Source organism: Natrix helvetica, assembly GCF_964273705.1.
Source record: "Natrix helvetica genome assembly, chromosome: 1".
Classification (NCBI taxonomy): Eukaryota; Metazoa; Chordata; class Lepidosauria; order Squamata; family Natricidae; genus Natrix; species Natrix helvetica.
Genome location: NC_138548.1, coordinates 113,966,797 through 113,993,474, shown reverse-complemented (window position 1 = coordinate 113,993,474; position 26,678 = coordinate 113,966,797). Strand labels below are relative to the sequence as shown.

At 40.1% G+C, this 26,678-nt stretch overlaps 1 protein-coding gene across 3 annotated transcripts in view; it reads left to right on the top strand.

Annotated features, from left to right (window-relative positions):
* The first annotated feature begins 9,846 nt into the window (after positions 1-9,846).
* Positions 9,847-26,678, top strand: part of DRD4 (dopamine receptor D4) — a 34,861-nt gene continuing 18,029 nt past the window's right edge. For all 3 annotated transcript variants that reach the window (XM_081938345.1, XM_081938346.1, XM_081938347.1), the window contains exon 1: positions 9,847-10,342. In XM_081938345.1, coding sequence (XP_081794471.1) covers positions 10,082-10,342 — 261 coding nt within the window. In that variant the 5' untranslated portion in view covers positions 9,847-10,081. The remainder of the gene's footprint in view (positions 10,343-26,678) is intronic.

Sequence of the window (26,678 nt, the reverse complement as noted above, 5' to 3'; positions counted from 1 at the left end):
TTGTGTACTTGGACTGGACGTTGTAGATGTCGGGGCAGAGGCAGCAAAGCCAGGCTTCCCAGGAGGTGGTTTTTTACGTGACATTATAGAGTTCAGTCAGTACAGAGAATGATCAGTCAGAAAGGTAGAACCGCCAAGAGAGTTCAGGGGACAAAGGGTCCAGGCAGAAGAGGATTTTTCTAATCACACTGGCAATAGAGTAAATTTTTTCAATCCAGGGAGTCCAAAAAGTCACAAACAGCAAGAGATTTATCTGAGTAGCACGGAGACAAAGACTGGATGCCTGAAGTTATATAGGTGGAGTCAGTTTTCACTGTTTATAAAGACAACGGAAGTGTGCCATCTTGCCCTGCCAGCTTCGGGCTTAGGAAGCATAACAAAAGTTTCAAAGTTTCCAAAGTTTCCAGATCATCATTCCATTATAGGTTTAAATGACATGATTTCTTTTTATGGTTATTGTTCTGATTTGCTTTTCTTTCTTTCTCTCTCTCTCTCCGTTCCTTTTTTAGGTAGGTGACATGACTGGAAGTTAGGTAGGATAGAAAGAAAATGTATTTTAATAAAGGGTGGCATAATTAAAAGTTAGAATAAGATATAGAAATAAGAGAAAGGGGGAATATTAATGTATAAATTTTTATATAATAAAATAAGAGCAATAATAAGAGAGAACATGGAATAATTGAATGACAGATTGCAACTTAATATAAATATGTATTACCGGTACTATTAAAATATATGTTGGTTGAATGCAATAATTATGATTAATTTTATTAGTTTTATTTGTATTAGAATGTATCACACCCAGTTGCCACACTGTTCACACATTGATATGTTTGTAAATAAATACATACATAATAAAAACCTTGAAAAAAAGATTTTTATCCATTCGATCCTTCCCAAGCATTTTTTTAAAGTCTAAGACATTAGTTTGATTATGTTCTGTTGCTTGGGTCTGTTGTATATTGAATTTTAATATGACATGGTCCCTCTCCCCTAGAGTTCTTGCAACTTCAATTGCTTCTACTCTATTGGTAAGAATAAGGTTCAGTATAGCTTTCCCTCTAGTTGCCTCCTCTACCTTTTGGGTGATGAAATTGTCAGCAAGGCTGGTCAGGAATGTGTGTGATCTTCCATCGTTGCAGAGTTAATATCCCAATTGATGTCGTGGTAGCTAAAGTCCTCTATTACTACTGTGATGCATTTCCTAATAAGTTGGTTAACTGATTAGCAAAAAGTTCATCTATTTCTTCTGCTTGTTGGGTGGCCTGAAATATACACCTATGGCAGTATCATTTTCTCCCCATTTATGTTGACCCATATGCATTCTAGAAGGTTTTCATCCTTTGTTGAATACATCTCTAGAGGAAGTGATCTCTAATATTTGTTTTATGTTAAGTCTGTTTCTTTTGAATAGTCTGTATCCTTCTATCAGTATATTCCAGTCCTGAGTTTCATCCCACCAAGTTTCTGTAATGGCAACTATATAAGACTTGCCCTTATGTACTAGCATTTCACCCTGTTTGTTGCCTAAATGTTGAGTCTTAGTGTACAGGCATTTCGGTTCTGTGTGCTTGCCCTGAATATGCTTCCTGTATTTCCTACTTTGCATCTGAGTTTTTTTCTTTTTCTTTACTCTCTACCTCCTTATTTGACTGGTTACCTAGTGATTTTTGCTTTGAATTAGGTCCTAAAGGTTGTGCAGATTGGTCATCTTCTCCCCCACCTCCATTTTATTGTGTACTTGACTGTGTGTTTCTTGTGTGTGTGTTTATTGTGTTTATTGTATTATGTGTGTGTTGTTACTATCTGCATGTTTATTGCTCCTGTGATTATTATCAACAAACTTGTTGATACCTCTTGGAACAATTACAGTTTCCAAGTAGTCCCCAGAGATAGCACACTATCCAAACATAATGCAACCAAGCGCATCTCGCTGCAACCAAGTGTTATATCGATCTATAGAGTACAACAGAATGGCTTTTACACATCCAATCATAGTTTTAGCAATCAGTCAAGCTCTTCCACAGGATACTACATTTCACGCTTCCCGCGTCCTTCCCAACAGATGCCAAATGATTGCTTTAATCCTCATTTAGCTGTAGGAAATGGGGCTGAATGATCTATATCATTAGTTTTGACTCACTAGATTTCTTCTTCTTATAACTTTAAAAAAAAAACCATTTTCCTAAAAGATTAGATATGCTCCATTCAACTTTTAGTTCAGTTCAGTAGTTGGTCACATTCTCAAACTACACTATATTGCCAAAAGTATTCGCTCACCTGCCTTTACTCGCATATGAACTTATTGTAAGTAACCCATTCCTAATCCATAGGGTTCAATATGACGTTGGTCCACCCTTTGCAGCTATAACAGCTTCAACTCTTCTGGGAAGGCTGTCCACAAGGTTTAGGAGTGTGTTTATGGGAATTTTTGACCATTCTTCCAGAAGTGCATTTGTGATGAGGTCACACACTGATGTTGGACGAGTTTACACGGCCTACCACTTCGTGGCTGCGTTGCTGTCATTCCCAAACACGTCCACGTTCTTATAATACAGCTGACAGTTGACTGTGGAATATTTAGGAGCGAGGAAATTTCACGACTGGATTTGTTACACAGGTGGCATCCAATCACAGTTCCACGCCGGAATTCACTGAGCTCCTGAGAGCGACCCATTCTTTCACAAATGTTTGTAAAAACAGTCTGCATGCCTAGGGACTTGATTTTATACACCGGTGGCCATGGAAGTGATTGGAACCCCTGATTCTGATTATTTGGATGGGTGAGCGAATACTTTTGGCAATATAGTGTATCTATGATATCTCACAGTCTTGGAAAATGTGTGCCTATCTACCTTATATCCAGCAGAATATTCATATTCCCATTGCCCAGCAACTGAAACAGAATAGCCAGTTTCAGGGCTAAGCAATTTCGTTATCTCAATTACTGTCACAGAGAATGGGATAAGGTGATGCTGGTTGTGGGGAGGATAATAGTTATTGTACTGATTAAGCTATTACAAGCCAGATGCCATTATTGGCAAATTTGATTAGCCAAGGCAAATGCTTCAGCAGGAAATAATCTATCTTCCTACACATCTTTCTTAGCACTAAAGCTGTAGTGCTAAACAAACTGATAACCAGCTAGGGCACAATGCCATTTTCACACATTTGTAATTCATTATTGCAAATGCCTGTAACTGGGCTTTTTAAAAAATCTGTATCCAGACCTGCTCATATTGTTATGTCATCCAATTTCCTGTTCATTTTGTAAGCCTGGATCTTTTACAGGCAATCACTGAGTCAGTTACCCAATCTCAAACCAATATTTTATTAAAGAACCAACTGAATTTCTGGTGACAGAATCTAGCAGGCTGAAAACAAAAAGATTTAATCATTTAAAAATTGCTTCCACAATTTATGGCCCATAATTCATGTTTTATAAATAACAGTGGCAGTGAATAATGTGCACAATATGCTAAAAGCAAATAAATATGCTAGAGCTTCTGATGTGGGAACTAAACAATTTTGTTTGCAAATATGAGCAATATTAGCTAATGCTTGATAATTTGGAGACATTTGATAGGATGAAAGTTACAATTACCATTGAAACTTTTAGAAAAAGAATTATATTGCAAGCAGCCCCTTGTTTTTCAACCCCATGAATAGTAGGAGAATAATTTATTGAAAACTATTGAATACTTCCAAACTAATTTAATTGTTTAGGAATCCTTTTGATAAATCAGTAAAGTAATAACATTTAATAATTATTTACAACAGCATTTTTACTGATATTTGCTGATTTAGTATCTTTAAAATACCTGCCCATATTTATATACTTTTGCTAAATATTAACTGAAGGATTATTCAAATTATTTTAATTTATTGCCAAATATTTATTAAATAATATTTTGCCTCAATTTGACTATTTATACATCAGTAAAGTTTCATTCAAAAAGTCAGGCACCTGGGTTTGGGGGCGGCAACAACTTTGATTAAAAATCATAGATGAGTAGAAATGCTACTTTGTCTGAGAAAAAGAACATATATCTGTACATGCTCAGAAAAGCACTTTTTTATTTATAGCACTGAAAATAAGTTATCTGTTTCACCTACTCAAGGATTATTACACATACATTTTCTAACTTTGCTGAGAAATTTTCTTTATCTTGCATATTTAGATATAAGTTTTAAAATATTGTTTCTTGAAAGTGCTTAACTATAACAAAGAATGTTGTATGTTCTGTTCCTAAATACTCAGGAGATTGTGAATTATATACACATGCAATATAATAAATTCTTGTTATACTTTGAAAAATGAATTAATAGCATTAATATATAATTACAATTTGGGGGGAAAGATATGTAATTCTGCATGTTTAAAATGTTAGTAGAAAGTTAATAAAAATGGATGAAAAATTAAAGGGGGGTGGAATAAACAATATATTGTATAGGCAATCATTCTATGCCCCAAATCTACACTTATTTGGAACAGTCTGTTTTCTAGTACCAATACCAAATTGATGTTTTGCTAAATGTGCCAACTGCAGTTTGATTCTGGGTTTGAAATAACATTTGGAAATACATGTCTGGGTTTTTAAAGATATGTCAGAAGTCTTTTGAAGGGGAGATAGAGTGAAATAGTGATTCCATACCACCATATCTGTGGCTGACATGCTTGATTTCTTGCCGTTTTTCATAGGACTTCTTTTAGTGCATTTTGTGTTTTCAAGGTAGTTTGTATGAATTCTGTAATCCTTCTTATAAACTAGTTAAAGCTCTGTTGTAATACCAGTCTGAAGTTATAAGGATTCCAGAGGGAGGGAGAAAGAGAGGGAGGGAGGGAGGGAGGGAGGAACGAAGGAAAAACACTCATTTTTTTCATCCCAAGCAGAATCAACACTGGGGAAGGCATGACTTCTTTCTTTCTGACCCATTCTTCTGGATAGGAAAAAGTGTTGTTCTTTTTAAATCATAGCTAGAAACTCCAGCAAAACAGGGAAGGATGTTGCCAAGTCCAAGCAGGGTATACCATTCTCCCAACAAGTTTATGAATGGCTGAAATACTGTAAGAGGCTGGGAGAAATAGGAAGGAGGGAAATGGACAACTTTGTTTTGAGATTCAGGTTAACTTTAAGAAAACAAGGTAACAACAAGGTACCTTATCTCTTTATTCACCAAAATTCCAACAGGGTGTGGGAGACTCCCCCCTCCCCCAATTCTTTAGAGATAAGGGAAGGACATCAAAAGAAGCATTCTCTTGGAAGGGAGATGATGGCAGCAGAAACTGCTACTCTGAACAGGATGCAGGGTCAGTGAGGGAAGACCCAAAAGGTTTCTAGAAACAGATGGATGAGACTTCCAATCAGCTACCTTGTGTTCAGCCCTGCTCACTCCATAATGAGGTGATGGGATACGTGTAGAGTAAAGGGCAATCCAGAGTGGAGAGAGAGAGAAAATGGGAGAAGGGAGAAAAATTGCTATTAATGCTGGAACACATAGGCAAGCCTCTCTCCTTCTCCTTTTTTCCCTTAATATTCTCTTTAATTAGGAAATTGAACAGCGGATGACTTCTTCTGAAACCAATTCAATAAATGTCTAGAGAGATCCTCAATCATCCAGGTCGTTTGTCCCAAGGGTGCTTTTCGCTTCTCATCCAAGATGCTTCTTCATTTCTGAACTGAAAAACGTTTCTTGGATGAGAAGCGAAACGTTTTCAAAGGAAAACCCAAAAAAGCCCAGTTGCCTTTTGGAAAAGCGATTTTGGGACAACCAGTCCAATCGTTCCAGCAGCTCCCAAGGAAGGGTGCACTTTCTGGAGAACTGTAAAACAAATTGACTATGTCTATTAAGGTGGGGATAAATTAGTATATGTGATGATGGAGAACTGTCCAAATGCTATGCTTTTTGGAAATGATTTGGTAGAACATAGTGTATATGAGAGACAATTCCATCAGGACTCAAAATCAGCCCAAATGGACCTCTTGGCACTGACAGGAAAAGATCATCCAGAGCCTTGGAAACCCAACAATAAGAGAAACAACACTTGTCGAGCAGAAAGGTTGGCAGTTCGGCAGTTCGAATCCCTAGCACCAGGTAACAGAGTGAGCTCCCGTTACTTGTCCCAGCTTCTGCCAGCCTAGCAGTTCAAAAGCATGTAAAAATGTAAGTAGAAAAAATAGGAACCACCTTTGGTGGGAAGGTAACAGCACTCTGTGCGCCTTCGGCATTTAGTCATGCTGGCCACATGACCATGGAGATGTCTTTGGACAGTGCTGGCTCTTTGGCTTTGAAATGGAGATGAGCACTGCCCCCCTAGGGTCGGAAACAACTTGCACATATTTGCGAGAACCTTTCCCTTTCCCTTTATGCTTCTATTGCGGTCCTCTTGCAGACAAGCAATTGGCCTTAAGCTTATTTTAGGAAATTGCTTCACAAAAATGAGATTTGAATTGAGGATTTGCCATCACTGATAGATTTTGAGAGTGCCATAAAGTTATTTTGACTCCTAGTGACCACATAGGCAGCTTTTCTCTGTGGTGATCTATCCCTAAGCTGGCTTTTGCAGTCTTCCAATGGTGCATTCATGGCTACCATAACTGAGTCCATCCTGAGTCCATTTCTACTGGTCATCCTTTTATTTCCTTATACCTTTCCCAGCATTAGAGCCATCACTCCAAATTCATGGACACTATACCGTACATCTTCTCATGTAAAGGATGGAGGGTCACAATTTAAAGAATTGTTAGCTGGATAATGCCATTATATTTGTCAACAAACCAAATCAGTGCCACTAATAGGTTGAGTGAACCAAATGTGTCAGGCAACAAATATTGGGGGTTAGGGAATGGCAGGGAAGGGAGACTGATTAGTTACGGCCTTTTCTGTCTGGAATACAACGGGAATACTATTAAGCAGCAAGAAATGTACTGCCAATAAAAGAGGTATTAATTAAACCCGTTCTTCAAAATAATAATTTGCCCATCCCCCAAAACATAAAAGATTTTTTAAAAACTCATATGCATTTGAAGAAATGAAAGATAATTTATCATCCCTAATCAGAATAAGGGTGGAAATCATTATCCTTATGGTGCTACTTATAAAGAGGCATATTTTCTGTTTGCTGTCAAGTAATCTATTTTGGTTCCAATATCCCTTTGATAATCAGTTTTGAAGAGGCAGTTTATTTCTCATAGAGTGTCATTCAGCAATTCCCCAGGATTTAAATAGGAGAAAGATAGAACCTTTCAACACTGATGAATAAGGCCATCCAAATGCGAATTCGGTGTTTTTTAAAAAATTGGAAACTATTATATCTTCATTAGATGTAATTTACAAGAGCAGGATACAAATTTTTGACTCAATAAAAATGTACATAAAATTAATTATATTTGCATGTAATTTTTTATAATTCTGTTAATGAACACATTATTCAGTCATAATTTAAAATGACTCTCTGTTCTTCTGCTAGCTTTAAGGTTTCAGAATATAATATTCTATTTTGTTGTTTTTTTCTTAAAGGATAATAATGTTACTGAGTTTAAACTACTCAAAACTGGAATATCAGAAACAAAAACTTATCTGCCTTCCATGATGATAGACACAAGAAATCTAAAATGCTCCTATTTTAAAGGAAAATTATTTGGAGAGAAAAAAAGCTAATCTTCTGTCCACTTTACATTTAGTCAGTTTAAATAAAGAACAATTAACTGAATTGATATTAACATGGTAAGGCACAGATCAGATTAAAAAATGAGTCTAATATAATACTAAGCCAATATCAAGTAAATCTTATTTTGGCTAGTGCACTGGGCAAACTGGACCAATTCTCTGGTAATACTGGAGAGCAAATTCTCTTCAGGCACTTCTGCTCTTCCCTTATGCATCAAATGTACTGGTGTCACAAACAGTTTCTGAATGACACTTTCTCTCTCATTTCTCCTTAAGGCTCTGTTATTAATTAAACACCTAAAAGATGTTTCAATCAAACAAGGATTCTGAGATCACCTAGAAATCAGTCAGTGTAAAAAAAAAGGTGGAGTTTAATAGAGGCATGATGAATTAAACTAAGAAGCCTTTTAAAAAGTAAAGTATGATTTAGGCCTGCCACTTGACGAATCACTTAAAAGATAATTGTAATCATGAGTTATAATTAATTAAATCTACATATGAATAAAGCAATTATTCTGGGGGGGGGGAAGCATTTTGTCTTTGGTGGTGATGTACAGGTTCGTCTGCATAAGCACTATTGCTTCCTCAAGGGTACTTCCTGAAAGAGCCACAAGATTTGGGATTACAGAATTGTAATTGGTGGTCTAACATCTTTGGGGTATTCTGACTTGCTTAGAAATAATCACTAGGTTCTATCCAGGAACAAAACTTGACAAAAAATTTTTTAGTCTGGACTATATTATAGGAATATTTTATTTTTCCATTTGGAATATATATTTTTTCTACATCGGAATTGGTAACTGGAAAGATTCACAAACTGACCAAAGAGCCCTTTGCTCATGAGTCTCAACGTCACTGATGGAACCCCACAAACTTGCGCAGTTGAGCAAATTCTAGAAGATGGAAGAGTTTTCCCTATCTTCTGTATCGCCATGGGACCAGGTGGAACAAATCTTTTGCGCGGTGCCAGGCCCATGGATCTACAAAATGCGTGTCATTCTCTTCCTCCAAATGAGCCTCCTCATCGCCGTGTTCAAAGTTAATTGACAGTAATGCCACATCGGCGCCCCACAATTGCTCCCCAGCATCTGGGTGGGGTCGGCACGGAGCCTCTTTTCACAGCTCTTACATATCCGGACCAAAGAAAGTTGCTTAACTGTTTAAAAAAAAAAAATACCCCGCAGTATCATCTGGCAGGGCCGGGCCAAATGCTGTACTGCTTTTTAAGGATGAGCGACGTCGAGATTCTTAAAGAAAGGCAGGGAAGAGCGGCAACTACTATCCTGTAGCGGACTTGCTCCTCCCTCCTTTCAGTATTTTTGGAAGACTAATTCCAAAGCAGGAATGCGGCCTCTCTTTTGTCCGCGCGAACTTCACACTCGGAGCGGGGAAACCTATTTATTTTCGGATTTCCTCCTTCAGCTCAGCAGCCCCTTCCCGCTCGTTAGCGAACCCGCGCCGAGTCAGAATTCTTCTGGCTCGGCGGCGACCACGTGGCGAGATCGGTCGGTCTCGAAGAACCATTGCCAGGGGATGGCGTCCTGGGCAAGCAACGGCTTCCTCGCTCTTTGACGGGGAAAGGCGCGGCCCTCAGTCCTGCAAGAATGTCCCCGGAGCGCCAGCGCGACTCCCTCTGTCAGACGGAGAGGCCGGAGAGGGAGGCGAATTTGGGCGCCAACTCGCGTCGGGCGTTGAGGCGACTCGGGAAAGGTCCGCCGGTCGTCCTAGCTGCACCTCAGGCCGCTGCTGATTGGCTAAGCGAACCCGCCGGGCCTTCCAGTGCCGCAGCAGCAGCACTTTCTCTCTCTCTCTCCCTTCACTCCAGCCTTGCGCCCTAATCAGCTTACTTTCCTCTTGGAGGCGACCCACTTGTGGAGTCGTGCAAAGCTAGCCCGACTGCCCGTGAGCAGAAGCGGGGGGGAAGTCGGCAAGAATTCCACAGGGCCGCGCCAGCTATACTCCCTCTCTTTCTTTCGGGCGTGCGGAAGGGCGGTCTCCGGTGGCGCGCGGAGTGAGCCCCGCGGAACTCGAGGGGGGTTTAGTTTGGACCGCGCCCGGCTCAGGCGCGGAATGGGCGTGGAATGGGCGAAGTGTGACAATTTAACTTAAGACAAGTTCCGGGAAGGACTGTTAAGGCGAAGCTCTCCCCCCACCCCGATCACCCCCCCAGCAGCAGCGGGAGTAGAGTGGCTTGGTTGGGTCGGGGCACAGCGGCTCGGTCGTTTCGGAGATGGAGTGGGACAGCCTGGATACTGACTCCCGCCAGCCCAGCTGCCGGGAAAGGTGACTCTATCGCCGGCCAAGTTCGAGCGGACCGCTGCTCTTCCACCGGGCGAGGCGGCCGGCCGCTTTGCTCCCAACCACGGAAAGAAGGAAGGAAGGCGAGAGGGCGCTTGGGCGGGAGAGGGCCATGGGGGCCAACAACACGGAAGACGACCTCTCTTCCAACGGCACCTACCCTCCTCCTGAACAGGACCCGGCCCGCAACTACGCCGCCTTGGTCTTGGGAATCTTCCTCATCCTCTTCATCATCAGCGGCAACTTGCTCGTCTGCCTCAGCGTCTGCACGGAGAAAGCGCTGAAGACCACCACCAATTACTTCATCGTCAGCCTCGCCGTGGCCGACCTCCTTTTAGCCATCTTGGTGCTGCCTCTTTACGTCTATTCCGAGGTAAAGCCCCCCCCCCCCCCCGCCACACACACCCGAGCACTCTTTAACTTCTTCCAACTCTACTGATGGTTTATGATGCGATGGGGTGTTTTTTTTTTCCTTAAGAGGTGAAAAAAAAGCTTCCTCTACAGTTCGAGATATGTTTTAAATCTGATTATTGGGGTTTTAAGGTACCCCTTTTTGACCCTGGAGGGTAATCTGATGCAATTGTAGATCAGCATGGGAGAGGAATATATAAGGACCTTTGTATCTTGGAAGTTGGTCTATTTTCCAGGATGTATCTCGGACAGTCCAAATGAAATAGCAATTCTTTTTCTAGGCTAGTCTAGTTCTGCAGAAGAAATGCCTCAATTCTGTTGGGTCCTTAATTTGTTTTTTTTAATAGTTTTTGCTTTATAATCTCTCCACTATAAAATATATTTTTCTTAAAGATATTAAGTATATTTGTATCCTAAACTAGGACTACAGTTTGAAGGCACATGATATATTAGGACCTTTTGGTTCAGGTTTGGAATGTGCCAGAAGCTCCTGACAAGTAAGGATATGAGCTTGTTCACCGGGAGAAGGAAGGTTGGGTATTTCTAGCATTCACTGAACTCTTGTGGTCTCCCAAAGGACAAGGTGATGAAAGAAGAGTCAGTCGGCATTATTATATTCATTACTTGACTCTAACAAAGATTATATGAACAGTTATTTTCTTCTGGAGAATAATTAGGGTGATGGTCTGAAGAATGTCAGTTCAAAGTTGGAGAAATCCCTTTCAAAATTTCACTTGATAAAGCAGCTGTGGAGATAAACTTTGGTCATCCTGACTTCATCCTTTCATGCCCTGAAAATAATGTGAAGGAGTGCATGTGAAACTGCATTGTTCTGAACTCTTCGGAAGGAAGTTAAGATATAAGTGCAATTCAATAAATACAATTAGAACAATAATTAAAATGCCCACAAAAGTAGTATACCAATTATAATCTTGGGGATTATATGCACAGAACCTTAACCTGGTTTAGGAGGAGTTGTGTTGTTTTAACAGACTTTTTTTGGGCAGATGTATTATGGTTATCTTTTTAGATATGAGAAATTGGAGGCTTGAAGGTTTGCCTTAAGTATTTTTAAGTGACCTTTCTATTTAGATATTTTGGGCCAGGTGTAGTATTGCTTAAGTGCTAGCTAATCTTAAATAGCTAAACTGCAGTAATCTTTCCATGTGCTGTTGCACAAGCTTCCATTAAGTAATTTGAAGAAATGGGTCACATAATAGAAAATTTAGACTAAGGGGTCTTTAATCAAGATTAAAATGCTGTTTAATAGAAGCATGATTTAGTCCAAAACACGTTTACTCAAAAATAAATCCCACTCTAGGAAGTGAGGTATGTTAAAGGATGTGTCTAAAATAATGATAGAACATAGGTCTAATGGGAAACACCTGGATAATTTGAAATTCAGAAAAATGACAAGATTCTTAATGATAATTATCATTAAGTCAGCTAGTTGATGCATGAGAGATTTACACTAGTTGGAGACTAAACATTCTTTAAAAATCTGCAGTAACAGGTGACTCTATAATGTTTGGCAAACAAAACATGTCAAATGTTATCACTAGCTATGGGAGACATCTGGTCCCAAAGCTGAGCATTTGTAAGCCATGTAAGGAAGTTTCAGAGATCAAAGTTTGTGAGTAGCTAAAATTAGTGACGGGGGAAATATGGGTACCTTTCTTTTTTGATGTTCATTTTTGAAGTAATTATAATTTTGTCATACTTCAAAGTATGTGTGCATAGAAGGTCTCTGTTTTCAGCTTCACTAAAAATATTGTCCAAAATAGATGTGGCAATCCTTCTTAGATCTGATTCAAAATCTTTTGAAGTTAATGGAAATCATGTGAGAGAAGCTAAATGTGGGGTAAATTGAATGTCAAGAATATGTATTAGAATGTGAATTAGAAACAGTGATGCGACATTCACCGCACCCTATTATTATCCATTATCTTAACAGGCTGTTATTAGATGAAAAAAGCACTCATGTTTCCAAGGGTACATCTCATTTAAAGAAGAAAAGGAGCTCGATGAGCGCTAAAACATTATTCCATGCATGTGTTTAATGAACGCGGGTATTCTGTAATGATGTGGAGCACAGTCTCCATGTAAGTAAACCAAAACATGCAGTGGCCCTTTGAGTCCCTGTATTTGTGTTTCAATGAATTTGATTCTGCAAAAGATATGGCTTTCTGCAGTTTCCAAGGCTAAAGAAAAATCAGTGCAAGGAACTTTGCTTATTGGTGTTAGAATATACCACCTAGCTTTATTATAGCAGTGGATATTTGAAACAATGAAGACATTGCCCTATTTGTGAATGATATTTGCAAGATGGTGAATACTGCAATGATTAAAGTAGAATAAAACCAAATCAAATGCTGCTTTGTAATTTTCAGTCAAAGCCAATTGCAATTCTGTACGTTTAGAAACCAGCATGAGGGCCAGAAAGATGTGCTAAAGGTTTAGGAGATTAGTATGTCCTGGAAGTAAAGAGTCAACAGCAAATTGGAGTCTATAAAAGACAGAAGTGTGAATCATCTTGGTGGTTGTTAGTTTGTCCTGGCAAATCTAGTTTATGTCTATGCTGGGAAATTTGAACAATGTGTTGTTCACTCAACAGCATGCAACCCATCAACCATTTCATGTGAGGTATTTGATAGTCTTTCAGGTTTTGCAGCCTTTAAAAACAGAGCTTTCGTTGAAGTGTCTAGGTTCTGTTCAGTGAATAACATTTATATACATCTGTCCTCAAAAATGCACTAGTGACTAGTACTTAAGTGGCCAAAACAAGAGATGATAAAGGAAGAGAAGCAGTTGTGTTTTGGTTTTCCCTCCTAACCTTTAGAAATTTTTCTAGTCTGTTGGAAACCCCAGTGCTCAAGTGATAGGATTTCATGTCCCAATGACAAGAGCAATATCAGGTAACACAAAGGACTGGTGGCTTCATTTAATGGGGAAGGCAGTGAATACATTTACAAGAATAAGATATAATTTATATCATCCTACACTCTTAAGAGTAGAGATCATGGTGACTCAGTGACTAGGATGCTGAGCTTGTCCATCAGAAGATCGGCAGTTCAGTGGTTCGAATCCCTTGCGCCACATAATGGAGAGAGCTCCCATTACTTGTCCCAGCTTCTGCCAACCTAGCAATTCGAAAGCACATTAAAATGCAAGTAGAAAAATAGGAATCACCTTTGGTGGGAGAGTAACAGCGTTCCGTGTGCCTTCGGTGTTTAGTCATGCCAGACAGATGACCATGGAGACGTCTTTGGACAACGCTGGCTCTTCAGTTTTGAAACGGAGATGAGCACCGCCCCCTAGAGTCGGGAATGACTAGCACATATGACTAGCAAGGGGAAACTTTACCTCTTAAGAAAATATTTTTAATTCTGTACCAGTGGGCAAATCGAGCGGGTTGTTTTGATACAGTCTTTTCTTTATTAAGGAAAGAAGGAAATTCTGTTTCTTTTCTAATTGATGGATGATGTTGTTCCCCTTTGCCAATGTGGATATTTCTGGAGAGGGTAAAATACAGGATGCATCTTCCCCATGGCTTGTGGTTTTCTTGCTGGTGGCTGTTGTATTTCCCTTGGGTGTCTGCAATTTGAACTGAATATTCTTTTTGACAGGGAAAGTAAAATAAATTATAGCTATTTTTTTTCTGCAACTGGTGTATCCAGAGTACTTTCTTCCCTGCTCTTTTTCTGGGATGCAGTTTATCTTCTTTAGAGAATTTACTTTTGTAAGCTTTATGTGTGAAAATGTTCACTTTTTCTTTGATCAAGGTGTGTCTTTTCTTTCTGCCGCAATGTTGCATAATATCATGGATTAAAGAAGAAAACATTTTTTTGAAAGTTGTAGAGACTCCTTCCTATCCAGAGTGCACTTCTAATTTTATATGGCTTTGTTTTTAATATAGATTTTGAATGTGGCTGTCTCATTTGCAGAGCTGGGTTATTATATACTGTCTTTGAATAGAACATTGGGTGGTTTAAAAGAAGTCTGTTTATTTTTTTATTCATGCAGAATTATAGCTTTCACAGGCATCAGTGAATATTATAAGTAACAACACAATCTTGTTTGAAAAATAAATGGGTAAGATCTGGGAGTAAGTGTGTCCACTGGACTTTGCTCCCACATCAGCAAGCAATATATGATAGCAAGTTTGATGGTCAAAAATAACATATCAACTAATATTACACGCTTATGCTGTGCTCTATAGTGTAGCACTTATTTCAGCAAGAGCAATACTGATGTTTAATCATCTTAGATGGATTTCCCCCCCCCCCCCCCCTATCAGATTATCTGAGCTAGTAGATCCAGAATGTTAGCTTTTCATCACATTGCTGCACTGGGTTCATTGAGCAGCTTCCCCACCAAATAAATCCTACTTGATACAATAATTAATTTTTATTGGCTTGGTTTGAGTTTCTTGAAAGAGTAAGCTTAGACCTTACTATATGTAGATATTCCCAGTTTGGAATAGGTGGTGTTTGTGAGAAAGAGAGAATAGAATCAGAACATTTCACAGAGATAGATCATTCATTGATTGCTCCAGTTAATGTTAGTGTATATGTGACACTGTAAGGCCCACACAGAGAAGGCATTTGCGCATTGTGCAAATCCCAGTGCCTTTCATGCAGTTACCATGGTTAAGAGTGTTGGTATTCAGCATATTCCAATTTCAGAATCTTTATTATATTATTTTCCTCCTTTAGTATATTATTTTCCTCTCATCTGTGAGAGCTAAAATGTAGACTTTACACCAGATATCTCAGCTTGGTTTGTGTGTAGATGTGTGTGCTTTTTTTAGATAACACTCCGGGTTGTTAAATACCAAATATTATTGGCATTACAGTTCCATCTAGAAGGGTTGACAGCTTTTCTGATATCCCCAAAGTCTCATTTATTTCTTCATGCCAGAGTAGACAAATTCGACTGCAAGCAATTTGGAGTAAGCAGAACAACATGGTATGGTTTTCTCTATTAAGATCCTAATAGCAATTTTTTTATCACTGTACTGTGAGTTCTATTAGTATTGGATAAAAGGTAAAGCCAGTGGGTGATCAATTTAATACAGTCTTTTCCCTGCTAGGCTGCTACTGCCTATTGAGGCAAGTTTGGGTTAACTACTTAGGAAGTTATTTTTAATGCAGTTCATTAGGAAAAAGAGGAGAGTGAATCATCAGTGATTGGCTAAGCAATTCCCTTCTTGAGGTTTTTAAATCTTTGCTTGCTAATAAGCAATGGACCTGATTTAATTTGTCATTCAAAGGGAAAGTTTGATCTACCCAGCAGGGGCTTACTGGTTTTGTGAAATAGAATACACTCAGTGTCATATATAATCCATCACACTTTATTTTTTCCCCTATATAGGTTTTTTTTACTCCATTTTTGGTAAATCAATCATTGCAGTCACATTTTTTTCCAAATAAGATTCTTACTAATAAAGAGTCCACTATCTTTTGATTTCATAGGTGGGAAATGGCAACACAGATGCAGAGGATCTGGTGGTGTAGACTGTAGAGCCCCTGAATCTGTTTATTCTACCCAAAATGCCCTAAGTTAAAGAACCTTCAATCTGGATCCCCAGAGGATTCAGTCTTAGAGCTCAGTTCCAGAGAGAGCCTGACATAAATTGTCTTCATGGAGACACAGTGGAATCGAAGGTTTCAGGCCAAGGGACTCCCATTTAAGTTTCTGCACATTTGAGAGGTAAAAAGGCAATACTTAAGTGAAGCTCAACTCCTGGGGATTCTACCTATGCCATTTTCTTGATGATGATACATATCTGTTTTACTATTGCCGCCTTCTGAAATGAGTTTTTCAACTTTCAACAGCTTTGAGAATCCAAGCAGTTTTACAACCAGCTATAAACTAGGGATTAGCTTCTGAGATCAGCCTCTGTATAGAAAGACAGTAAACTTTATGGAATATTTAAAACAAAAACCCAAAACTTTGGTTTTAACTGAATTCCACCTTGAATTCTGGGTGCTGTCCAGGGTCCTGAAAATTTTCTCGTCCTTCACATATATACAGAGAGCATTCCCCTTCTCTGTTTTCAGGAATCTTTATCTTGACTGAGCACTAGCCATCTTTTACCCTAAACTCTTGTTTGATTGCACCTTCCTAGCTTACATTACATTTGGACTTGCCTTTGCCAGAATGGATAAATATTTTCTTTTGTTAACATAAGAAGACAGAGATACTAAGACTGTGTTAACTGTACCAATACTCCAGTGGTGGATTCTGGCTCCTGTTGCAACCGGTATGCTGCAACAGGGCCGGGCATCCACAACATGCATGCGTGCAGCGCATTCATGTGTACCCACCACCCATGATGCTCCAGTGGCTCTGCAGAGCGTTGCGCGGGCACCATACGCTCCGTGCACGGGCACAAATGGCTCAAATAGAGGTAAGGAGAGCGGGCAGGTGGGTGAGCCCTCTGGAGCACTGTATTGGAACAGTATCTGGTGCTCCCAGCAGGCACCAGTACGCGTGTACCAAGGCTTACCGGTTGTATCCCACACTGCAATTCTCATCACAGAATTTTCAAGTCTCCAAAGGGGTTGAACTTCAGTTTCTTTGATTTCCCATTGCCTGGGAGTAAAACCTATAAAATACAGAGCAAATTATAAAATAATCACGCAAGAGGGAGGAATTTGGAACATCATAGACAGTTGACCATAATTTTCTGGGAATCCACCCTTTCTTTCCTGGCTTATATTCAGATTTCCAATTTAGTTCTTTCCTCACTAATTAGATGAAAATATCTATTAAATGTTTTGCTTAACATCAGAATATTAGTGCAGCAAACTGGCTAGACACTCTGGTATTTAAGGGCTTATTTGGTGGGAAAGTTTGGAAATCTGAAGTTTCATTTTAATTCTGGAGAAATCACTGTGAATAGTCTATCACGTCTGACACCTTTCATCCCCAAATTTTTTTAGGAGATTCTTAATTTTCATTTAATTGAGCAGTTGAATCTAACAGTAAATAAAAGTCAGGAGTAGAATGAGAGTATTGGATGTTTTATACTTGTGCAATTTCAGTTGTCTGAGATGGAGAACCAGGCTCTATTCGTTGTGGCCATCTGCACAATCCCTGTAGGTTAAATCCAATCTGTAACACACAGTAGGTGATTTATCAAAATAGGTATATGTGTGTGTGTGTGTGTGCGTAATTTTTAAAGGAGTAACCAGCTTTATAAAAAAAAATCTTACCATCTGACACATTATTTATTTTTGCAGAGACATATGTAAGGAAGCCATTATATATTTATTTATTCAGTGTTATATGTGCATAGGAAAAAACAGTGCCAATGAAAAAGCTGGAAGTAGATGTGCTGCCATACTCCCAATACTTCTGATCTTTCGGTGTTGAATGAAGGAGTCTGCAAAAGATTTCTACTTTCATTTGCAAGAAAATGAGTAGAAATAGTTTCACTTACATTATTTACATTACAGAATTTAAATAAATAGCAGAACACAAAGTGACTATTTTGGAAAAGCAGGACTTTAAGGGCACCATTGAGTGAGAAATTGTAGAACTCACATATATCAAAGGGTTTCAGGGGATAAGCCCCGAAGGTCTCAACAAACAATGGACATTTAATCCATCAATTTATTGGTGCCATTCATTGTTGCTGTTTTTTACTCCTAGCAACTGCATAGAATGATTTTCTCCATAATGATCTATCCCTGACTTGTTCCCTTCAGATCTTCCTACAGTTGCATTCATTAACACTGTAATTGAATCCATTCACCTTGCTGCTGGTCATCTTCTTCTCTTTCCTTCCATCTTTCCCAGGATTAGAGCCTTTTCCATAATGTATCTTCCCATAACATGTCTGAAGTACGATAATTTCAGCATGGACACATCTGCCTTGAGTGAGAACTCTCGGTTGATTTGTTTAATGATCCATCCATTTGTTCTCTTGTCTGTTCTCTGTGTTCTCATAGTTTAGTCCTCAGTAGCAAAGTTCCTGTACCTTAAACTATCTACTGTGCATCTCACACAATTCCTAAGAGGTCTGTAAAGAAGCGTGCATAAGCGCACCAGTATGCCTACCGTCCCTGTCCCCCTTTATTTGTATTCATTTCATGAACTCATGTCCATGTTTATACTTATACCTGTTATCTCATAAATGTTTGACAAACTAAATACATACATACATACATACATACATACATACATACATACATACATACATACATACATACATATATATATATATATATATATATATATATATATATATATATATATATCGGGGATGTAAGAAATAGTATTGACATGCACAGCCTCCTGCCTCCCTTTATCTGGATTATTTTTATTTGTTCATGATTTTTATCTAGAATGTTGCATTTTTAATTATGATATGTTTTGAATTTTTTTTATAGAGAGTCACCCACATCTGTGGTAGAGGTAGCATATATATTTAAAAATGATTTTTTTTTCACCTCAAAGAGTTATACTTCTTTTGTTATATATATATTTAATTGGGTTATTTTCATTCAGTGTAAGCACATGCCTAAATAGAGCTTGATCAAGTCCTCTTTTGAATCTGCACACAAAAAAGGGAATTGAGAGAAGTGGGTTCCTACATGTTTGATAGCTGCATAAAGCAGGAATCTCAGTCACTGTGGTTTTCCTTGTGTAGCTATGCACAAGCCAATTGTCCTTTTTGTATAACTGTTAAAGAACAGGAAGTGTTGTAGACTGTTTTGAATGTGATCATCCTTTTATCACACATTTTCATACATTCAGAGGCAGATAGCCAGATACCAAAACATGGCAGTTACCAAAACAGATAACACTATCTATTCCATCAAAGAGAGATACATCTAGTTCTTTGCTTTATGTGTATAAAAGAAAGAGTTGCAGGAATCTGGACTTTGATTTCACTGTAAATAGAACTCCCTTTTGATATACAACAGTCTCTGGAACTCTTTTGGCTTTCTACTATAAAGGTATTTGTCAAAATTCTTGGATTCTTGTGCACCTGTTGAAATGTTTTCTATCCAGTCTATCTTGAAAATGCCTGATTGTGCTAATGGAAAGGGGTGAGTGACAGTTGCCAAAGCATCCTGCTCCGTGAAAGGCTGCCTCCAGGATGCTACCTGAAACTGGCTAAAAGTTCTCCTAGCCAGCACTTCCATCTGCTGTTCAACCAGGAGCAAGTGCAAGAGAACCCCAGATGGCAGTCCTGCTTCTTCCAGGGGAATGTGATGCCTTCCAGTGATACAACTTGAATAGAGCCAAATAGTTCCAAACAAGCATAACATCTTGTTGAAATTTAATTTAAAGTGCCGAGCCAGAAGGAGCAGAGATAGTATAAAACAGGTCCTCAAATGTTCAACACCCACTGATGATCCAAAATTTTGCTAAGAGGTCAAGCAGGATCAGAAGGGTCACACTCCCTCCCTCCAAGTCCTACTGTAGGTTGCTGCAAGTGTGATCAATGCAGTTTTTATTCAATGCCCTGGTTTAAAAAATGCTAATTTGCTTCACCCAGAATCCTTGAGTCCCTGCTGCCTTTTCAACAACCTTCCTAAAAACACCAAGTTGGAAAAAGGACTTAAGTAGACAAACGTGGTGATAATATCCAATTCAGGCATGCTATTTCCTTAAAAGTGTTAAAAGGAAGAGCACGATTGGCATGTGGCAATCATATTTTCAGTCTCAGTTTGTACATTCTCCTGTACTGGCATAGTCAACATTAATGGCATTTGGCCTTCCAACATCTGGCTTCCTTTTTATTTGATTTCAGAGCCATAGCAGCATGGATTTCCAATTTCATTTTGCTTCTTCCTTCATTATCTATTTTCTGGTCCGATTCAGGCCATTGCCATGTGCAAAGTTCCTAAATTTAAAATCAGTTAACCATTTCGCCACAATGGTATATTGTGCCATCTCATTTTACTGTGAGATACAAAACCGACACAAAATGAATTTATTTGCAATGGCAGATTTCCTTGGACATTAAGTCCCATCAGTATGGGTTGGATGCAGATGATGAACAGGTTATGCATGATCTTGATGCATCCTCCTTATCCCGACTTTCTCTGAAATATCTGTTTTTTTCAATCGGTTTAAAGCCGCAGTTTTAGGAAGTAGCTAAAGGAATGTATGGTACAATTTTCTTTTAGCACGGTGACACTAAAAATTAATTTCTCTGCAAGGAATGTGCTGTGCTCCTCACTAGAAGAATTGGAAAAGACTAACAATTTTGTGGGTAGGAAAATACGCAGGCTTTTTAGGTACCTAAAACATGAAGAAATGAAATGATGGTTTGAATCTATGCATATTTGTACCCAGAATGTAAGGTTTTAAAAGGTTACCCATGGCAGCAACTGTGCTCTGCAACTGCAGAGCTATTTTCAGGTTCTGAATGTCATATGTATTTCATGCTCACCTTCCAAAGAAAGAAAAAAAAATCATTGTAAGTATTGGTTGACATATACTTGCTGGGAAGCAATTGTATTTTATGGCTTCCACAGGAAATATATTCTCCAGTATAGAAATATTTCCTCGATAACAAGGATGCAGGGAAGATATTTACAGGGAAACTGGGATTTGAAAAGAAGGAGATATCCTCCACAATTCCTCTTAATGAAGCACAGTGGTCCAAAGTCCTGTTGCTCAGTGGTCCAAAGTCCTCTTTTCTGATGAGAGCAACGTTTGCATCTCATTTGGAAACCAAGGACCCAGAGTATGGAGGAAGAATGGAGAGGCCAATCAAGCACAGTAATCCCACGGTCATTGAACCAGTTTTTGGTGCTTTGGGCAAAAGTTGCTCTCATCAGAAAAGAGGACTTTGGACCACTGAGCAACAGGACTTTGGACCACTGTGCTTCATTAAGACCAGGGTCAACGCAGCCGTCTACCAGGAGATTTTGCAGCATTTCATGCTTCCTTCCGCAGACAAGCTTTATGGGGATGCTGACTTCATTTTCCAGCTGCCCACACTGCCAAAAGCACTCAAACCTGGTTCAATGACTGTGGGATTACTGTGCTTAATTGGCCAGCAAACTCGCCTGACCTGAATCCCATAGAGAATCTATGGGGCATTGCCAAGAGAAAGATGAGAGACATGAGACCGAACAATGCAGAAGAGCTGAAGGCCGCTATTGAAGCATCCTGGTCTTCCATAACACCTGAGCAGTGCCACAGGCTGATAGCTTCCATGCCACGCCGCAGTGAGGCAGTAATTGCTGCAAAAGGGGCCCAAACCAAGTACTGAGTACATATGCATGCTCATACTTTTCAGAGGTGCGATATTGTTCTATGTACAATCCTTGTTTTATTGATTGCATGTAATATTCTAATTTTCTGAGATTGTGGATTTGGGGTTTTCATGAGCTGTACGCCATAATCATCACAATTATGACAAATCACAGCTTGAACTATCTTGCTTTGCATGTAATGAGTCTTATCTCATATATTAGTTTCACCTTCTAAGTTGCATTACTGAAATAAATGAACTTTTGCACAATATTCTAATTTTTTAAGTTTCACCTGTAACATGTGTAAACAAGGGCTTCTGTGTGAGAGGGATTGAACAATTCAAGATGGATAGCATGGGCAAAGTCTTTCCCCTTTGTATATATGTGTCTTATCCATGCATGTTCAAAGGGACAGGACTCTGACCATGGTTGTTAGCTCCACTTTTGCAAATTTCCTTGCAGACACTAATGTGAGGATTAGATTTTTGTAACTCAGCTGTGGCTGGGCAAGGCTAGTAGGGAAATGTTGTGTGTCCTAAAAGCAGCAGCAAGCAAATTCTCTGCCTAGGTAATGAGAGTCTGTTTCATTAAGTCATGAGGATAAACAAGAAGACTAGGACTCATGATAAAATAGGATTTCTTTATTTTTGACTTCGTACAAACCGAACCGTTTCAACTAATAAAAACCATACATTCCAAAATGCATGATGTAGCCAATGGAGCTTATTCAACAAAATATCCCTAAACAAAAGGAACAGTTAACCCTTGCAGGCAGAAACTTAGCAAATGTGTGAAGAGAAGCAAAAGAGTACTATAATTATAAATTCTCAAGTTGAACTTAAAAGTTAGTTGTTCTATACAGACACTACTACCTCTTGCTATATTAAAGGGTAAGGCATTGCAAATCATATGGAAATCAGAACAGATGATCTGTTAGAGTGTGTACAATTGCCCATATTAGCAGTCAACATTTATGGCACCTGGCTCTAGCACAGATTTGCAATGTCACCTTTGTTCAATATCCCCCTGCCCTGTTTATAGCTTGTTAATAAAATCGTCACAATTATAATAACATTTAACTTATTTCAATCAGAAAATTACATAAAGGCATAATTCAAAAGAAAAACAAGAGTAGTCAGTGTATCAACCACTGCCTCATTTTCATTGCGGTAACTCAGAAGTTTATACAGGCAATAAACAATTCCCGCTGGGTAGCTTCATAGCAGGAATAAAATACAACCACCTGAATGTCCCTATGAAAACTTATATTAGAACAGTACAGGCTGAATTGTTTTAGAAGACCTATCCTGCCAATGTGCAGAGGGAAGGAACGTCACAAGCATGTGGCTTTATCCTCTCACTTTACAATGTAGTAGGAAGTTGATGCAATATCCTCCCCCCCACCCCCGGCAGGACAGTTTACATGAGCCTTATAGCCCAGTAGTGTGATGGAGGCCTTCATAGAGAACAGATGAATATACAGAACTGTAGGATTTGTTTACTGTATATGTGATAGAAATTAATGTTTTTGTATCAATTAATATACAACAGCTTAGAGCTGTTGTATTGGGGAAGCCTAGACAAAGCATCAGCCATGAAGCCCCCCCCCCCAAGAATGTATTTGAGGGTAAAGTTGAAATGGTTGAAATGTTGCACCCAACAGACCTGTTTAGGAGATAGCTTACGCGGGTCTTCAATGCTTCCAAATTTTTATGATCAGTCCATACTTCAAAAGGGTGTTTCGCCCCTTCTAGGAAATGTCGCCAGGTCATCAAAGCCCATCTAACCGCAAAAGCTTTCTTTTCCCATATAGCCCATCATCTCTCCGTCTCTGTCAGTTTGTGAGAGGTGTAAGCGCATGGCTGCAATTTTCCATCAGCGTTCGTTTGAAGTAATACTGCCCCCACCGCCACATCACTAGCATCAGCTTGAACGATAAATGGTGCCTCCATATCTGGGTGTTTGAAAATGGGTTCAGCTGCAAAGAGTCGCTTTAATTTCTCAAAAGCGGCTTGACACTCCATAGTCCAATTCAAAGGCTTACCCGGTCTAGGCTTGGCCTCCCCTTTTGACTTTAGGAGATTTGTAATGGGTAGAGCAATGCTGGCAAACGAGGGGATAAATTGATGATAAAAATTTGCAAATCCCAAAAACTTTGTAATTGTTTGCGGGTGCGAGGAGGTGCCCATTCAGTTACAGCCTGGACCTTGGCTGGGTCCATCTCGATGCCGTTGTGGGAGATGCGGTAGCCAAAGTAATCAATTTTCTCTTAATGAAATTCACATTTAGACAATTCAGCATAAAGTTCTGCGGCCCGGAGTTTCTTGAGTACTGATAGTACTAAAGTCACGTGTTCATCACGTGTTTCCGTGTAGATAAGGATGTCATCAAGGTAGACCATCACGCCCTTGTACAGGTGTTCATGTAAAACTTCATTTATTAATTGCATGAAAACAGCTGGCGCCCCCTGTAGGCCAAAGGGGAGTACCCTGAATTGAAAATACCTGAGTGGGCAGTTGAAAGCAGTTTTCCATTTATCTCCCTCTTTGATTCTGACTCTGTAGTAGGCCTCTGTTAGGTTCAATTTCGTGAAGATCTTCCCTTTACCCAATTGGACCAACATATCCTTCATCAGAGGGAGGGGGTATACATTTTCCATGCACACACTATTAAGATTCTTGTAGTTAACACAGAGATGAAAGGAGCCATCTTTCTTTTCTCTAAACAACACAGGAGCGGCCACACATGGCCCAGCAGATTCAATAAACCCCCTTTTCAAATTTTTGTCAATAAACTTCCATAATTCCTCCATCTCGCATAGGGTCATTGAGTAAATCTGGGGTTTTGGAAGTTTTACTCCTAGGAGGATCTCAATGCTGCAATCCATCGCGCGGTGAGGGGGTAATTTATCAGAGGATTTTTCACTGAAAACGTCCTTTAGGTCCCAATATTCCTTTGGGATTTTCTCCTCCCCCTCAATTTTTTCCTGCACCGCTGCCGCTAGGTTAGGTTCAGCGTTGGTAATGTTGGAAACCCTCCCTTCTCCCTCAAGGTATTTAGCAGATCGGATGCGCAACCACTCTTTCTTCCAGTTGATGTGTGGGTTCCATTTACGTAACCAGTGTAAGCCCAGTATGAGAGGCTGGTCCACCCCCGTTGCCACAATGAAACTTAATGTTTCCTGGTGATCTCCCATCCACATGTCTATAGGTTCAGTCACAAAATGGGCAGGAGCCCCCCCAGCTATAGACCCATCTAGCTGGCAAAAAGCAATGGGGACTTTCAAAGTTCTCAGTTTCAAGCCCAAGTCTAAAAGGGCCAGCATTTTTGCTTGGGCATCAGTAGAGGGCACTTTAAGTTCTACTGGGATGGTCATGGGGCCCGATCGGGAACTTACCAGATGATCATCATCGGATTCGGTTTCACTTTCCCCCGATGAGGACGGTTCTTCTTCTCTTGGGATGGGAGGGAATTGCGCAACAGGTTCTACCCCTTTCATGGCAGTGTCCTTTCTCTTCCCAGGTTGTTTGTCTGGCTTCCTCTCCCCCCCCCCCAAGCAGAGGGCTTTGGGCCAATCTTGGAGAGGCAATTTGCTGCCCGGTGCCCCTCCTTTCTGCAACAAAAGCAGGTGGTAGACCGGGGCTAGCTTGTAGACCAACTTTTTCCTCCTTTCGGAGTTCCTTTGGGGAGGGGTTGGGGGGGTAGATTTCTCTTTCTCACTGTCTTCATGGTACTTGTCTCTGGCTAGATCGATCTCCACGTCTGCTGCCAATTTGTTCCAGCCTTGCAAGTTACAGCCCCCCCCCCCCCCTGTTTACACAGTTTTGGTATATATCATTGTTTAAGCCATCCATAAAACTGTCCATTAAAGCTTTTTCCGACCAGACCCGCATATAAACGGACAATTCACGAAACTCTTGTATGTAATCAGCCACTGGGTTCTTCCCCTGGGTAAAGGTTTTCATTCTGGTTCTGGCCTTCCGCTCCGTGAGCGGGTCATCAAAGCGTTTCCTCAGGGTGGCCATAAACCTATTATAGTCTCTCAGCAGGGGGGAGTCATCGTTATGCAGGGCAACCATCCATGCCGCTGCCTTGTTCTCCAGCACCATGGTAACAACTCTTACCTTGGCTTCTTCTGTGGGGAGATCCTCTCCGAACTGTTGCATGAAATTCCAGACTTGGACCAGGAAAAATCCTAGCTCCTTTGGGTCACCTCTAAATTTCACACCAAGTGGAGGAACTTTTGCCATCCGGCATCTGCGGGGGGCCCTCCTCCTCTTGGAAGGGCTCTCGTGGCTGCTGCTGCTACTACCAGTACTTCAACCATCCTAATGAGCTCCACTGTCTGCCCCCACTGGCCCCCTTGGGTGGAACAGGGCTTCTGCAGTTCTCTCTTCTAGGTCTGGGAGATCAGCTTCTCTTTCAGGACCGCTCTCGCGTAAATGTCGCCTCTCCCAAGCCTCTTGAAAGAGTTTCATAGCCTAGGACATCATAAGGTGCTCCTCGTCATCGTCCTGCCAAGCAGCTGCCACCCGCCGATGTCGCCTTGTGGTAACGCCAGCTGGAATTTCCTCAGGGTCATATTTCTGTCCCACTCCCAACGACCACCTGGAGTGGATGGATCATTCCTCCAAATTCAGATCTGCCATCCGCTCCGTCTCCAAGGGACACGAGGATGCAGCCACCTCCATGTCGTCCTCCTGGTCGCTGCCTGGGTAAGACATTCCTTTGAAGGTTTTGGTTTTATTTACACTCCCCTCAGAAGGTGTTAGCTCCGGGATGAGTGCAAAAGAGAGATCTTGCTTAATGTCAAGCCGGCCTCCCTCAGCAACCAAGAAAGAAACCACTTAACTCCATTTTGCAGAATTAAGAGTACTTTTACTGGTTATGAAAAGATAGCAGCTAAGCAAAGCAAGATCTGAGGCAAAAGCGCGCAAAATCATACATATCAATATGTGACCAAACCTCCTCCCCCTGGTAACCCTCAGTGTCCAATCTACAAATCCCTTAGGTGTCATGTGAGTTCCATCTTCAAGGAGCATCATCATGTTGGTATGCAGGACGGTTGGCCTT